The 17,804-nt window shown below is 39.0% G+C and overlaps 1 protein-coding gene across 1 annotated transcript; it reads right to left on the bottom strand.

The window, feature by feature from the left end:
• Positions 1–287: 287 nt before the first annotated feature.
• LOC139116026 (uncharacterized) lies at positions 288–17,727 on the bottom strand. Its single transcript, XM_070678521.1, has 10 exons — positions 17,369–17,727; positions 16,338–16,912; positions 14,079–14,725; positions 11,810–12,479; positions 11,402–11,608; positions 10,755–10,936; positions 9,798–10,418; positions 9,330–9,452; positions 3,087–3,266; positions 288–2,688 (listed from the first exon to the last, which is right to left on the bottom strand). The coding sequence occupies exons 3-10, from the start codon at positions 14,568–14,570 to the stop codon at positions 2,617–2,619; spliced, it is 2,547 nt and encodes an 848-aa protein (XP_070534622.1). The 5' UTR covers positions 14,571–14,725; positions 16,338–16,912; positions 17,369–17,727; the 3' UTR covers positions 288–2,616.
• Between the last annotated feature and the right edge of the window lie 77 nt (positions 17,728–17,804).

Genomic DNA, 17,804 nt, shown 5'->3' with positions numbered 1-17,804 from the left:
TCCTAAAGTGAACCCACACAAGTGGTATAGTTAAGAAAAGAATTGTAAGTTTGAGAGTCCAAATATCTGTCCCGAGGCGCATTCTACCTTAGGCAATGCAGGGATGGGCAAATGCATTTAGCATTTGGTGCGGTGGTCCTGGTACCAGTCTCAACCATGAAAACATAACTAAAGCGGTCTAACAGTGTAATTTCCGAGCCCTACACACCCCTTAATCGTATAACTACAACATACTTATAGCGTATTTTAGCTCACTACTGTAATTGTACCTTATTTCATCAAACCACCTGCAATACAATAGACATGAAAGGAAAAATGTTCATCATCAAGATTTGACTGAATTGTAAGAAGTTAAATTTCTCAGTAAAGTATCACAAAGACAAAGATAATGTAAGAGTAATTACTCTGCAAAATAAAATTATGGCATAACAATACAAACGTCAAATTTTCAGTCAAATATAGTTTCATTCTTATTTTCACAGTTCTTTCTCTGAATGCAATTTCTGATGTAAAAGATTGTACAGGTAGATTATAAGTACTGATAATTAGATTGGATGGAATTATACAGACTGCTGACTGATACAGTAAAGTATCTGAAGCTTTTAACATTGAAAATCGTCACTGTTTAGTATTGCAATTCCGGGATGGCTTCGAAGCTATGCATATACCCGCTCTTGAGAATTTGCCTTAATTTATATGATATACCGATGACTTTAAAACGAAAATAACGTCCACTTTTGGCAAATCATAGAGACTATAGGGACTATCAAAGCGCCAAAATATTTTGCAAAAAATCCGAATGACTATTAAACTTCCTATATTATCGAGGTATTTCGTAGGTTGTTTTGCCTGATGCTTTCACGAACACGGTTTTGAGAGAATTAACGGTTAAATTTATCTCCTTTCCCGCCATCTAAATAGGCAACAGTGAGCTGCAAGAGAGGAAAGAAACAAATTTGAAGAAACAATAAACCAACATCCGAAAACTGTTACCCGAAACATCCCCTGATTGGCATCTCAAGCAGCAGCTGTACCTGTTCGGTCATTTTCTTCTGTTTCGTGTACTTTCTCGATAGTTCTTGGTTCAATGTACAGCAAGACTGTAGAATGTCGGCTAAATCTGCGGTATCACACAACACAATAAACAAACTGACTATGTTTTCCAAGCGTTACAACGGCAAGCAGATTCACACATATCTATTCGATATTCGTCAGTTTATATGATCGCGCATTTTTCCTAATGACATACTATATACCTGGGAATACCAGGGACCGTATTGATCTCTGAAAATTGACTGATCAATTAAAGAATGCTCTTTTATTTCCCCAAATATAGCGATTTACCTTATATTTTAATTTCCGAACCACTTATCCTTTAATGACAAAAGACTGCATGTCGAACTTCGCTCTCAAGAATGAGAAATGAAGTGATACACTGCAATGGGACGAAGACCGTAGATATCTGTAGATATCTGATAATAGTAGAATTAAAGTCGACAATAGTAACCTCCAGCTTCAGCTTCCATGAACTTATCGGTTATTCAACTATTTTGAGGCATCTTTGATTAGGAAGTTTAACTAAGTTTCTTGATCTGACTAAATAAAATCTTCTTTGAATAGACATTGAACATGAGTGTAACGGCCTGTTTCAACTCATTTTACCGACACTTGCTGATCACAATAGCTATATGGTCGTAACTTTAGTAGCGAGCGTGACTGCGACTTTTTGGCGGTTGCACTTTCATTAAACAGCGAGTAATATAAAATGAATAGATTCGCGTTTTCTGATATCATAGGAATTTTACAGTGTATTTTGTGAAATTCTTTTCAGTCATTCATTCTAGAAAAATAGACGCAGCGAAAGTTAAATATATGAAAATGTACACGTGTTTTAAGTTTTACTAATCGTTTCCGCGGTTTCATTCTTTCCTGTTCATTCACACGATTATTACTTTTCATTTTAAAGCTTTTCTTTTTACCTGGACAAATCTGCCATCTTTTATTTGAGATTTCGATAGTTCATCGTTTGACACAATGAGCAATGATATTTGAACCCTGCGAAGGCACGTTCTGATGATATCGTTATTATTTATTAACAAATCGCTATTGATGCACTGCTAGTCTATTGCTTGTTTTCACTATTCGGCACTGTTGTTATGATTCAAGCTTCTCTCAGATAGAACCTTTGGGTCTTTGTTTTCCTTTTCGGCCTCGCGTTTGGATTCACCTACATCGCTGCTCAACGACGGAGAAGTTTGACTTTGGTTTTGACTGGTTGCCTCGCGTGTCTCCCCTGCTTGTATTTCTTCTCGTACAATTTCACTCGCTGCATGGTTTCCTATCCCCTTTAAAATGCTCTCTAACTTTTGAAGAGCTTTTATTTGCGAGAGGTTTCCTCGTTTTATTTCAACATGGAAGAAAAAGCACAGGAGCCTATTTGATGGACTTTTCTGGTCCATTCCTGACCCCTCCATGGTATCTAATTGACAATGACTCAGTCCGTATTGACCTCCAAACCCTTTCCAATCACGCCCACTACCACGTTTCACATCCAGTATCTCACAAAGTCGTCGCCATCGATCCGGACTGATGTTCCTGTCAAGTGGATCCCATGCTTTATTCCAGCGACGAAAGCAGTTCAGGAATGCTGCCTCCTGTGACCTCTGGCTCTGGCGTGACTGTGCTTCCCTGTCGAATATGAGCAACAAAAAATTAAGTAAAACAATTCAAAACAAACAAAACAAACAAACAACAAATAAACACAAATAAATAAATAAATAAATACGTTTATGTACGGTGCGTATGCAAATAAGCTCATCTGTTATTAGGTTTTACACATCTAATTTTTGTTGAGTCGTCACAGTTGAAATTTCACTACTGAAAGAACAAGTGTTCTAGGGAACATCTAGGCAGAAAACAAAACCGAGAAGAATACAAATACTCTGCAGTAATTTTATGACTTCAAAAAAGTGATTAAACTCTGTTTAACAACCAGTTTGATTAAGAAAAATAAAGAAATCGACAACAATGGATGGAAGGTCGAATCAACAGCTCTTCCTATTAGGTTGTAAAAACAGCAGACTTACGCTATCACTGCTCCTCAGCTCCAGTAAATCCATAGTAATTGTTTTGTCGGACACGTCAAGAGATACCCCGACAGTGCAGAAAAATGAATTCGGAAGATTGGCGTCGGGTGATTTGTACCTATAAGTGTGCTGACAACTTGCTACGCGACCTTCACCGGCAATATCGGCTAAATTGATTTCCTGAGAGAGAGAGAGAGAGAGAGAGAGAGAGAGAGAGAGAGAGAGAGAGAGAGAGAGAGAGAGAGAGATTTACTCATTCACCCTTTAAATCGGTTGTCCCTATGTTTTGTCACAACACTTCAAAATATCTGACTCAAACTTGCTGGAATGTAAGCTGTCACAACGCTCTTCCAAACTGTGTGTCAGATTTTTATATCTTGCTTAGTTTTTTGGGAGCACAATTTTAAACAAATCAACAAGTCATTGACAATGACATAGTCCCCACTTGTAATAGGAGTATTAGTCTTGATGGGGCAGGGAAATGTGGTCATTAAGAAGTATCACTGGAGTGTATATGTTGAGATCTATGGGCACATAGGTCGATGTCGTTGTTCCCAGTTTCAAACACATGAGGCATGTCTAAGTTATGGTTCTAAATCAGGAAAAAGATCAGACCTCTTGGCCAGCCAAGAAATACATATGCACATAATAATGAGGTACAAGATGTGACATCTGAAGGTCTAATATCCTATCAGAATTGGAGGGTATAGAACTTGTGGTTACTGAGTTATGCATATATATGTATAATCAAGGTCAAAGGTCATAAGGTCACGTGACATTTTGAAAAAAATTGTATTGCTAATTAATCCCTATATGCCAAATATCAGACCTCAAGCTCTATTCCCTTGCCAAGAATTAGATGTGTGCATAATTAATGAGGTAAAGCGTGTGTTGTCATAAGGTCTCCCATCCTACTAAATATAAAGGACACAGCACTTGTGGTTGCTTATTTATTGACATAAACGTATATTTCAGGTCAAAGGTCATCGAGGTCACATGACATTTCGTCAAAAAATTTCTATCCTATAGTTATCCCTATATACCAAAAATCAGACATCCAGGTCTATTGGTTCAGAATTAGATATATGCATAATTAATGAGGTACAGTATGAAGCATCATAAGGTCTCCCATCATACCATATATGAAGGGTGTAGCACTTGTGGTTACTGAGTTATGGACAAATATGTATATTTGAGGTCAAAGGTCATCGAGGTCATGTGACGTTTTGTCAAAATAATTGTATTGCTAAGTTATCGCTATATACCAAAAATCAGACCTCTAGCTCTATTGACTCACTCAAATTAGATATCCACATAATTAATGAGGTACAATATGTGGCGTCATAAAGTGTCCCATCATACCATACATGAAGGGTGTAGCACTTGTGGTTACTGAGTTATGGACAAATATGTATATTTGAGGTCAAATGTCACCGAGGTCACATGACATTTTGTCAAAAAAAATTGTTGTGCTAAGTTATCCCTATATACCAAAAATCAGACCTCTAGCTCGATTGGCTCGCTCAAAATTAGATGTGCGCATAATTAATGATGTACAATGTTTGGCGTCATAAAGTGTCCCATCATACCATATATGAAGGGTTGTAGCACTTGTGGTTACTGAGTTATGGACAAATATGTATATTTGAGGTCAAAGGTCACCGAAGTCACACTCCATTTTGTCAAAAAAAAAGTATTGCTAAATTATCCCTATATACCAAAAATCAGACCTCTAGCTCTATTGGCTCGCTCAAAATTAGATATGCGCATAATTAATGATGTACAATGTGTGGCGTCATAAAGTGTCCCATCATACCATATATGAAGGGTGTAGCACTTGTGGTTACTGAGTTATGGACAAATATGTATATTTGAGGTCAAATGTCACCGAAGTCTCACTCCATTTTGTCAAAAAAAAAGTATTGCTAAATTATCCCTACATACCAAAAATCAGACCTCTAGCTCTATTGGCTCGCTCAAAATTAGATATGCGCATAATTAATGATGTACAATGTGTGGCGTCATAAAGTGTCCCATCATACCATATATGAAGGGTGTAGCACTTGTGGTTACTGAGTTATGGACAAATATGTATATTTGAGGTCAAACGTCACCGAGGTCACATGACATTTTGTCAAAAAAATTGTAGTGCTAAGTTATCCCTATATACCAAAAATCAGACCTCTAGCTCGATTGGCTCGCTCAAATTAGATATGCGCATAATAATGATGTACAATGCGTGGCGTCATAAAGTGTCCCATCATACCATATATGAAGGGTGTAGCACTTGTGGTTACTGAGTTATGGACAAATATGTATATTTGAGGTCAAAGGTCACCGAAGTCACACTCCATTTTGTAAAAAAAAAGTATTGCTAAATTATCCCTATATACCAAAAATCAGACCTCTAGCTCTATTGGCTCGCTCAAAATTAGATATGCGCATAATTAATGATGTACAATGTGTGGCGTCATAAAGTGTCCCATCATACCATATATGAAGGGTGTAGCACTTGTGGTTACTGAGTTATGGACAAATATGTATATTTGAGGTCAAAGGTCACCGAAGTCACACTCCATTTTGTCAAAAAAAAGTATTGCTAAATTATCCCTATATACCAAAAATCAGACCTCTAGCTCTATTGGCTCGCTCAAAATTAGATATGCGCATAATTAATGAGGTACAATATGTGGCGTCATAAGCTGTCCCATCATACCATACATGAAGGGTGTAGCACTTGTGGTTACTGAGTTATGGACAAATATGTATATTTGAGGTCAAAGGTCACCGAGGTCACATGACATTTGTCAAAAAAAATTGTTGTGCTAAGTTATCCCTATATACCAAAAATCAGACCTCTAGCTCGATTGGCTCGCTCAAAATTAGATGTGCGCATAATTAATGATGTACAATGTTTGGCGTCATAAAGTGTCCCATCATACCATATATGAAGGGTGTAGCACTTGTGGTTACTGAGTTATGGACAAATATGTATATTTGAGGTCAAATGTCACCGAAGTCACACTCCATTTTGTCAAAAAAAAAGTATTGCTAAATTATCCCTACATACCAAAAATCAGACCTCTAGCTCTATTGGCTCGCTCAAAATTAGATATGCGCATAATTAATGATGTACAATGTGTGGCGTCATAAAGTGTCCCATCATACCATATATGAAGGGTGTGAGCACTTGTGGTTACTGAGTTATGGACAAATATGTATATTTGAGGTCAAAGGTCACCGAAGTCACACTCCATTTTGTAAAAAAAAAGTATTGCTAAATTATCCCTATATACCAAAAATCAGACCTCTAGCTCTATTGGCTCGCTCAAAATTAGATATGCGCATAATTAATGATGTACAATGTGTGGCGTCATAAAGTGTCCCATCATACCATATATGAAGGTTGTAGCACTTGTGGTTACTGAGTTATGGACAAATATGTATATTTGAGGTCAAAGGTCACCGAAGTCACACTCCATTTTGTCAAAAAAAAGTATTGCTAAATTATCCCTATATACCAAAAACAGACCTCTAGCTCTATTGGCTCGCTCAAAATTAGATATGCGCATAATTAATGAGGTACAATATGTGGCGTCATAAGCTGTCCCATCATACCATACATGAAGGGTGTAGCACTTGTGGTTACTGAGTTATGGACAAATATGTATATTTGAGGTCAAAGGTCACCGAAGTCACACTCCATTTTGTCAAAAAAAAAGTATTGCTAAATTATCCCTATATACCAAAAATCAGACCTCTAGCTCTATTGGCTCGCTCAAAATTAGATATGCGCATAATTAATGAGGTACAATATGTGGCGTCATTAGCTGTCCCATCGTACCATATATGAAGGGTGTAGCACTTGTGGTTACTGAGTTATGGACATAAATATTTGAGGTCAAAGGTCACAAAGGTCACGTGACATTTTGTCAGATATCTGAGATATCTGCGTGAACAGATGGACTCACGGACGGACATGACCCAATCTATAAGCCCCCTCCACTTCATCCGTGGGGACTAAAACTGTGTCTTGCATCCTTTTTGCAATATGAATACGATGAGAAACTAAATTTTTATTTTTCTTGGCCTTATGCATGGAAGTCTATGGACTGCCTTATACATGGGAGTCTATGGACTGCCTTATACATGGGAGTCTATGGACTGCCTTATACATGGGAGTCTATGGAGGTGAAAACTAAAAAGTCCTCTAACACGGCCAAATTTGATCGCATTGTGAAACAAATCGACGTACATCTGTATTGGGTAGGGTACTATCTTTGTGCAAAGTTTGAAAGAAATTGACCTGTGCATGTCTGAGATATCTGCGAGAACGGACGGACGCACGGACGGACGCATGGACGTACGCGCGCACGCACGCACGCACGCACGGACATGAACAAACCTATGTCCCCACGGAAACCTAACTAGGTATAATTCATTGCTCTGGAAATTATTCTGGCATAAAAATTGTTTTAGAAGGTCTAATAAATATATGGAGACACACTTTGGAAGATCTTTAGGACACCTTGTACTCACACAAGTTTCAGCCACATATCTCAAAGCATTGAAACAAAACAGGGAAAACCGAGTTTTGAAAGGTTATGCAAAATTACCTGTCACGTGATAGTTATGTATACAATTATAACACTATGGAATATTGTTCGATCGTATGGTGTACCCCTAAGATGGTTACATTCATGGGGCTTTTCTACCACCAGTTCCAGTGCAGTGTCATCGTTGATGGCAAGCTGTCAGAAAGGTTTGCTGTATAGTCAAGTGTACGGCACGAATGTATCATCTCACCCATCCTCTTCTTACTTGTCACCGATTGGATCATGCGTTGGACAACGGCAGATAGGCCCAAAGGCATCCAGTGGACACTTTTTCCCAACTGGAAGATCTCAACTTCACTGATGATGTTGCTACACTCTCCGCTAAATTTTACCACCTTCAAGAGAAGACAGACAGACTGGGCAATTTTCTAAACAAGTAGGCTTGAAAATCAACGCCTCCAAGACCCAGGTCATGTACATCAATGCCACACCAGATGCACCACTCATAGTGGACGGAGCACCACCTGACTTCGTCGAGGAGTTTACTTACCTGGGTAGCCTTGTCGCCAAAGACAACACAGCACAGAAAGATATCAAGGCAAGACTTGGGAAGGCCTGGGACGCTTTTGCAGTACTCAAACCAGTTTTAAGATCCAACCAGTACAGCACCAGACTGAAGGTTAGACTTTACAACACCACAGTCAAGCCAGTCCTACTGTACGGGGTGGAGTACTGGCGAGTCACTAAAAGCGATATGAACAAGATCAATGCCTTCCACAATGGGTGCCAGCTGTGACGGATTTGTCGCATCTTCTGGCCAAACAAGATCTCAAACAAAGAACTCTACAAGAGGACAAAGACTTAGAGCCAGTGATCGAGATCCAATGCCGCCGGCTCAGATGGCTTGGTCACGTCCTCAGAATGAGCTAAGATTGCGTGCCAAGGACTGCCTTACGATGGACTCCACCTGGGAAGAGGAGGCAGGGTCGGCCTAAAACCACCTGGCGCCACACGGTGATGTTGAGCTGAAGGAGATGGGTCTGACCTGGGGCGAGGCACAACATGCTGCCAAAGATAGAGAAAGGTGGAGGCAACTCGTCATCGCCTTATGTCCCACCAGGGTCGAAGAGGATTAAGTAGTAGGCTTTCCGAAAATATATAATTTACAGGGGTTCTGAGCTTATTAACCACTAGAGAATTGTTAGCTTAAAAGGTCAATTACTTGTCTTGGAACCTTAATATCAGCGAAACAGACGATGGCAAATTTCAAGATGCTGCCGACATTCCGGTACTTTATTTAAATTTTATTTGGTCGCGATGAGCATATCATAGCATAGCGCTCTTTTATCCCTGAGTATGTTTTTAACACACACATTCTAATTGTATGCTGTACCCAGCTTCTACAAGTAACCAAATTTCTGGCATTTCTGTCAGCTAGCTTTTAATTACTGTTTACAACAGAATCACTGAACACTAACACTGAGCACGAAGGATAAATCTTTGCAAGACTTTATGTGGGGTACAAGTACATTTGCTTTACACTTTCAAATGACACAATTACATTAAATGATAGATTTCGTTCACATGTGTTCTTGTTTATCGAGTAAATCCCTACTAACAAAATTGCTTGCATATATACAACAAAGAGGGAACGCTCCTAGACTATTACATGTGGAGTTCAATTTACCTTGTGTTTGTTACTTCCCAAGAGTTTCCATTCCTTCTCTTCGATGTCATTAACTTGTACTTTCAATATTCTATCATGGCTTGTGACACGATACGGTTGACACACTGTCCACCTGACGGAATCCTGAAAAAAGCAGTTGCACGCGATAATTTCCCGGTACAGTGCCTATACATTGAAGTGAACTCTACACTTCATAGTGAATAGGGCTACTGCGAACAAATTGAAATTAAAGTTAAAGCGGTTTGGTTATCCGACGATACTCTATATGTAAAATTAACTGTTACATAATATACATATTCATATTTATACGTTAGAAGGTTTCTTTTCAAGCGTACAATATCAGTCTAAGAGCACAACACTGTCTATAACTATTTTCGTTTCTTCAGGACAATTATCCTACTATAGAAAATTGGTGATTGCAAGCCGTGCATCGAAATACATTGAAATATGCAGTATATAGGAAATTACCTGGCCGGCTTCATCTCCACCAGATGGTGATTCAGTATCACACCAGGCGCCAACGTGGACTTGAAAGAACTTGTCACCTTCAAAGGCACCCCTACCACCGATTGTTATTCGTCGCTGAGCTTTGTCACCGTCCTTTGGGTCTGCTTCAGCAACGTAATCTGTGAAATGGTCAAGGAAGAGGAACACCGAACCATCTTTCACCAGTACATCATTTACCGCCAGCTTTTCCCACCTACTCTCCCCAGATTTTGTCATGGCGGTGAAATTCCAAGAATTCTCATCCACGGCGCTGTGCGGAAAGGAGAGCAGCACATCTTTTTTGAATTTCGCTCCATCTGGACCGCAGTGCACGAGTGGAGTAAGGATAACCTTTCCTGGGTGGATTTCACCATACTTGTAGGCGGTAACATTGCAATAGACTGGTTGTCTCTTTCCATCTTCGACAGCTCCTGGTGGAATTGTCAGGATAACATCTTTGTTTGGTATTTTAAGGTAACCGCCAACGCTGTCGAACACACTGCCGAAGAAGTTACCTTCGTGGAATAGTTCTCCAACTTTGCAATCAGCTGCAAACTTTTGAAACTTGTCAACAATCACCCTCTCGACTGAGCGATCAAGTGTCTACATCAATAGAAAAACAGAAACACACATATAGTTACACACAGTGGCAAGAAAGAGCTACCGAACTGTTATAGCATAGTTCTATTAAATTGACATTTTAAAAATCCACACAATGATTTTGACTTTGAGATGAAGTGTTGTATATCATCTCAGATGCGAATTAAGTAATTCTACTTTCCACCTCGTCGTCAATGTTATTCATATTTCGATCATTTGAGAGTATTTGCAAAATTGTCAAAACAGTGATTATAAAGTGTAATTTTCGATTGTGATTTCTGTCACCCAAAATTCTCACAGTCTGACCGAAGGGAATTGAGAACAGTCCTGGAAACTTACAGGCAATTGTACCCTTGCTAACTGCTGAACAGTTACGCTGAGTATCTTCGGGACGATTTCTTTGGGACTTGTGGCTAGAAGTTTGTTCTGTGGCGACATGGTGTGTTCCCAACTATCCTTGTCAATGGTACTCAGGAAAACACCGATTGAAGGCTTTCCAATCCTCCTTGAGAAATTCATTGCTGAAAGGGTGTTAAGCTCGATGTTAGCAGTCTTCACATAACCAGCAAGGCAATTCAAACTTTATGTAAAATCAATTCAGATATACATTTTTCGAAAATGTTCAAAGGAAGGACATCACACATTTCTTTTTGAATGGCTATGTTAGAGTTCTCGCATAGGGATAAAGAAAGGTTGTAACTGGACTATGTACCGGAGAGAGAGAAACAAGGAGATGATGTATATCGTTGAACGTTAACATGACAAGGTGTTGACCAAGAGAGTTTAAAGATACGGTCTTTCTTCGGTATTCTTAAATAATGTACAGAAGTAATCTAACAGTATTATCGATCTATCTATCTATCTATCTATCTATCTATCTATCTATCTATCTATCTATCTGAGAGAGAGAAAGAGAGAGAGAGTTGTGTATATAGGTGTATGTTTGTGATTAATGTTATTCACTGTATACCGTGAACATTCATTACCTGTTCGACACATTGCCGAATACGTTGTTCTTTGGTCGAACACAAAGATGACAAACTCTGCATTACGGATAGTTTCAATAATCTGAGGAGCAGAGGTAGAAAGACAAACACCTCCGACGCTGTACCCTTTGATCGAGAAAGCAGACGTCAACTCGGATGGCAGACTGTCTTCTTTGTTGAACGACATCAGTGCCACATCGAACGGTCCTTGATGGTAATTAAGAAAAGGGTCACCGTCAATATGCAATAGGTATATAACCAGTCTTTCAAAGCGTTGGTATATAACATTGTATCACTAAAACGACGGAGTCTAATAAAAAATCGCAGGTACGCATAATTAATCTCGCTCATACGCAAAAAGAAAAGTACTTTCATGAAATCTGAGCCATACAATAATCATGAACCTACCAACTTGTTCAGAGTCTGTAGTAGTAAAATGAAGTTCACCAGTAATCTCAAGGAGGGCACAGTACGCGTCATCTTTCATTTCTGATTCCGTGTCTTCACTTATTGATTGCAGGGCATTTATTAGTAATCCATCTCTTGACATTTGCTCTGAATATTCTCTGTTCATAGCTAGCAGCCAAGACAGCAACACTGTGGTTTTAATGGTGTTTAGTTCCCAAGGTAGTGCCTTGGAACGGTAACAATAAGGTACATACATGACGTCTCCAAGACAAAAATTTGAAAATAGTGAGAAGATGAGAACCCTGTTGTTATTGTTCCAGGCTAAGTCTATGAGATTTTGAAGGATGATATCAGGAGTTAAATGTGTGTTTGGAGAAAAGCCGGGGAACTCCCCATATAAAGCATACTTTCTCAGCAGGGGGATAGCGACCTGTTGTAAATTTTCCATGCACTCAACATGACGGTTTATCGACTCAATTGGTATATATCCCTTGCATGCTATTTGGCTCAATACTGCGAATGAAAAAAACTGCATATCAGGTTGTTTATGTGACGTTAACTTCTGTAGAACGTCAATGAAAGGTGAAGCCGCCATCATTTTCGCTTGCCGTTGATATTTCACAGAGATCAGTAACAATCGCAGGAACGCAACAGTCATATCGTTTCGGATCTGTAATGCAAAGATACAAGTATTTTAATGTGTTTGAGCTTTTCATCAGTAGAAATCAGCCGAAACTATATAGGCATCTACATCAACTGGCACAATTCAGGAACAACCATTATCCCACGCTTGTTATTACATGTATAATCTGTATGCCAATTCTGTAGTTCAGTTTTACGCCAAAGGTGAGAGCTGAGTAGCAAAATTGAGATGGATTTCTATCTAAGATTGGAAGACTGCAAAGAGAGGGGTCATGCTTTTTCACACAGCACAGGAGGAGGGAATTAGGCCTACCTTACCTTTTTGCTACCACAAAAAGTTTTTTCAGTGTCCAAAAATATCACCAGAAATAAATAGGACTTTCCTGCATGTTTTCATTCCCTGCGATTAATTCCCTATATAGTCAAAACATCGTACATGTATAACCTGTCTTCGTATTTCGGCAGAACCTTATTTACCCTACTGTTTACAAGCAGATTGAAATAGGTTCCTTGCATGTTCTTGGTGAATTTGGGACAGTCTATCTGTTTAAAACGACTTGGCATTTGTTCAGAAGTTCATTCTGTCAATAACTTTACTACTGATGTCAAGCTCTTCTGCAAGAAATATATGCTCAAAACCTAACGTGGAAATGAAAATAGGGAAATATCTATGAAAATGTATGCAAAATTGCGTTTTTCATCGTCGATTAGTATTGATACTAGAATGTGATGTACAGGAAACATATCAAGATATGCCTTTGTATTGTAACAGTTGTTTCATGGTAGTTAACAACTCAAAGTGAACAACTTAAACTTCTGCTTAACTTTTCCTAAAGTAAAACTCTAACATTTCCCTTTCGAAATCTAGCACAGAAATAAAGGGTTGCCGAGTAAGCTTTGGTGCCAAAGAAATAAATTACTCTATAGTACCGGCAATGACATTCAAAATGATCGCTGTCCCTGTGTTTGGGATTGTAAAAGTTTTAGAGTCCGCATGTCTGTCCTCGGGGCGCATTCTACCCTTAATTAATATAAAATGCACAGCAATATTGTGACGTTTGGTGGCATCACGATGTGATTTGAGTACCCGTTTAATGAGTGGGAGCTTTATACTTGTACATGGCTGCAACATCGTGTCCCTGAGCACGACACTTAGCTTTTTGTACTTCTCCCTTATCCTATGGATAACTTGGCTTGTGTAAAATTGCCATTTCACAACAGTTTCGGTTGTATGATAAACTCACTTTAAAGGAAAACTTTTGGTCTACGTAAAATAGCAAAGATTTGCTTGACAGTGAATCCTACGCTATAAATTAAGAGTAGAAGTAAGTAAATATGTTTAAAATGTAATGACACTTTGCAAAGGGAACATAGTAGAATTTTGAAAATAAAGTCATGCATTGTAAGCCTACACATGAACTTAATAATTAAGAATACAAAAGTTAGAAAACAAAGAGACGTATTGAAATCAGTTGAAAACCGTACAAAACAATGATGGTGACACATTGCGGCTAGAGATGAAAATCGCCGATGAAGACGAGGATGATACCATAGTGGATGAAACCTGCATGAAGCAAAGTGTTTAAAGAATATGTTAACTATCAGATGTGAAGCAAGATTTACGCACTTTGTCGCCATCAGGCAAGTTGGAATCTTGGAAAAGCGACAGCTTCTGAACGAAACGTGTGAAATATCTGCTAGAAAGTAGACATTTGTTGAATAGTTCACTCGAACTGCTGCACATGCTGTAATAATCAAGTACATTTGGTATTACGAAACTTGGTACAGGGTGATTTTCTTCCAGTTTTGTGAGTACATTATACAATTCTCTGCACAAACCATTGGCAAATCCTTCAGCGTTTTGCATTTCAAATAGCCATTCCCCAATAGGAGTGTTCTGTACAACAGTTTGGGCTAAAATGAACGTTATGTGTGGAAATATAGGACTTATTTTCGCTTGATCAGGGTAGAGTACACCAGGTACGGATACAAATTCAGGGAGTTTCATCGGTGAGATCGCTATCTCAGTTATAAGATCTTGAGTAACACCACTTTTTTCTGACCAGGTTTTGCCTGAAGAAGACCATATCACTGCCAGGATTTCCCAAACATGCGACATTGGATCAGGATGATATTTCCTTGAGTATATGATAGCATTTTTGGAAGTATCTTCCCTCTATGGATATTACTGATGAACTGAACGTTGCTTGGACGAGAAAAGAGTTGCAATACGACAACCAGGAGATCACCCAGAAGAATAGGCAAACTTGAATTCTGCGAAAAAGAACAATATTCAACATTTACACATTATATATGGAACCGAGAAGGTAATTGCAACTTAATAGAACGGGGAAAATTTGACGATGACATGATACCAGATGTTGTTGTATCGATGGTGTACACAAGACACTTTGGTTGTAAGTGTCCCCAACTTGTTTCAAAGATTGGTAAGTACTCATTGGTATACATAACACATCGTAACAACAGGATAGCCCTACTTCAGACACAATTACATATGCAGCGCCTTCTCTTGTCAGAACATCCACTGACAAGTTATGTCTATATATGTAGGGCAACTGAAGTTTGAAATTCAACATGTCTGCTAACATTTATTAGTAATAGCTCTTCCTCAATAGGAACCACACTGAAGTGGCTCTTATGGTATATCAGTGTGTGATTGAGCTAGTGTTCCTTATTGTCCACGTCAATATCTGGTACATTGAATGTACCCAGGGTACCCACTATAGGGCCAGCTCTCAGGGTATGAAATTCCCATTTCATATCTTGACAAATGCGAAGCATTTATACTTCCAAATTAATATTTTGGAAGCTACATACAATACTGGGCTGGATTTTCTTTTTTCTTCGAGATTCAAGACCGTGACATCAGTCTCTCTGCTTTCTAATTATGTCGCAGTGTGTGTCTTGTATGTTGTTTTGACTTCTGAGTAATAGCTGATTTTTGAAACAAGTTGAGATTATTTACAACCACAGTGTATGATCACAGACAAATAGAAAGACAGACCAGCAACGCGGCATGCCTTTTGTTTAATGGTCGTCTCGGTAAATGGCCTTTTCATATTAAAATGAGCCTCACTGGTGCTAGATTTTTGGAGACTTGTTCTTGGTTTGTAATTGCACGAGATTATGCGAAAAGTTCGACGAGATGGCATCGTACTTCCAGTCGCGTAGCAACCATACTTACTTTGTGGGCTCTCAGGGAAGAAACACTGCTTCACGTCAATCAAAACAGAACACGCCAGGAGTTTCATAAACACGTTCTTCCATGACCAACTTTTAAAGACGTTTTGAGTGACCGTAAACCATTGAGTAAAACCAGACAGTATCGATAAAAGACTTTCAAATTTGGTTCAAACACACTCATTATATATTCATAAAAATGTGAGAGGAATTTTTAAAATGGCAAAACTCACTTTCCCGAAGCTCAAAACTTTCCTGTTTTCGCCAGCACGCCAATTCCGCTCAGCACCACACGACAACAACAACACAAACTTTGCCGAACATACTTTCGCTTAAAAATTGGCGAAAATCCGGAAATTATCGAAGGATGCATGGTCGGCACTCTTCGGAAAAGAGAGGCGAGAGCTACCTGAGGCGAGGCGAACATGGAGGGCTTACGTAAGCGCTTCACACCTTGAACAATACCCGTTGCTAGTCTGTCTTTCTATTTGTCTGTGGTATGATATATACCACTGATACAATTTGCCCAACTCTTTGCTGTAATTTAAACATTCTAAGGTCAGTAGATATATCCTTGTGGCATCAAAAGTCTCACCAATGATCATCACATTCATGTTTACATTTCACAAATGTTTGCGCTAACTAAATTCTATAACTGGTGAAATCGAAACGCATCAAAGCTTACCTGTTGTTTGTATCTTTCTTGGATATTTTCATTCGTCAATAAAAAAAGGAGAAGACGAACTATGTCTGATTTAAAAACTCATGAGATAGATTCTCGCTGTATTTTGCGTACCAAGCTAGCCAGCGTAGGAGTGTGAGCTTCATGCGGATTGCCGGTATAATTCCTTCGAGGCTGATTGCATCTGCTCTTATCATGCACGCTATGTCATGTCGGATGAATTCCAGTGGATGGTCTTCGCTTAGGTAATCAGCGAATGATGTAAGCGCCTTTACTTCCCCTTCTGCTCCTCTGAACTTGTCAGCGAAAAGAGTCAGGAATTCAACGCCGTCTTTTGGCATCGAATAGTTAACAGCGGTTGGTAGAGTCATGAACGGTTTATTTTCTCTGATCAATGTACGAGTAAAAGCAAGAAAGGTCACCGCCCATCTGCTGATGCTGACATCGATTTCATGGCCATCTTTAACCATCTTGCAAAGCAGTTCAATGGTGGTGTCATCAATGATTTCCTTGGCATAACCGTTGTGTGCAACTGCAGTAAGGAGTCTGAGGACGTGGCTTGTGAATTCCGTTGCTTCCTTTAGGTAAATATATAGCATGTTATCTAATGTGTAAGTTAAAAATTATGCAACTCAAAGTTAAATCCACTTCCATATGACCGTGTTCAGATTATTGTGTAAAGTAAGAGTACCATTGAACCATTGCAGTATAAATCTATGAAGACTTAATTTCTCAAATGGGCAATTACAAGTGACTCGTGAAGATATTATAATGAAGGACAAAAAATTTAAATAGCGTATAGGTGTCTTCAACTGTACCATAATATGAGCTGATGGGCAAGTGCAATCAGGGTTTTCGGAAGCTTGAAGAAACCGTTGAGACATTTATGGTGATCAAAGGGTCTGAATCGAAAGCACCGTCGAACAATGAGCTAAGATTTTGTAGATAGACGTCATTATTAGAGTTAGAATCAATCAATAAATCAATCGATCAATCAATCAATCTTGCAAATAATGATCTCGTATGTGACTTACAGCTTCTTTCGTTAGAACATTTCCGTACACAAATCTCAGAACAACCTTCAAGAGTTCGATCGCTTTGCTGTTGATCACAATCGTATCTACCACTGCTTTGTTAGCCATGGCTGTTCCCCCTATCGCTTTTATAAGATTCCATAGACGGCGGCGGCATGTTGTTGACAAGGTGGACATTGACTTTTCAGGATTGTCACCAGAAAGTTCGACGGCTTCTTCACTTGCATTCTGAATAAAGCCAGAATCAACGAGAAACTGTCCCAAAACTGGCAGAATCTCATACATATTCAATTTCAAACGCAACATACCTCTATTTACGGCCGCAATGTTCTCGTCACTTGCCTTAAAAGTGATGCCAGCATGTGCAATATTCTTGCCCACGTTCAGTGAATAAAATGCCATCAAAACCAAGGCTTTTCCTGTAATTATTGTACGA

The sequence above is a fragment of the Ptychodera flava genome, chromosome 17 (assembly GCF_041260155.1).
Source record: "Ptychodera flava strain L36383 chromosome 17, AS_Pfla_20210202, whole genome shotgun sequence".
Lineage (NCBI taxonomy): Eukaryota > Metazoa > Hemichordata > Enteropneusta > Ptychoderidae > Ptychodera > Ptychodera flava.
The sequence above is the reverse complement of the archived record's forward strand: the minus strand, read 5'-3'. Positions and strand labels throughout refer to the sequence as shown.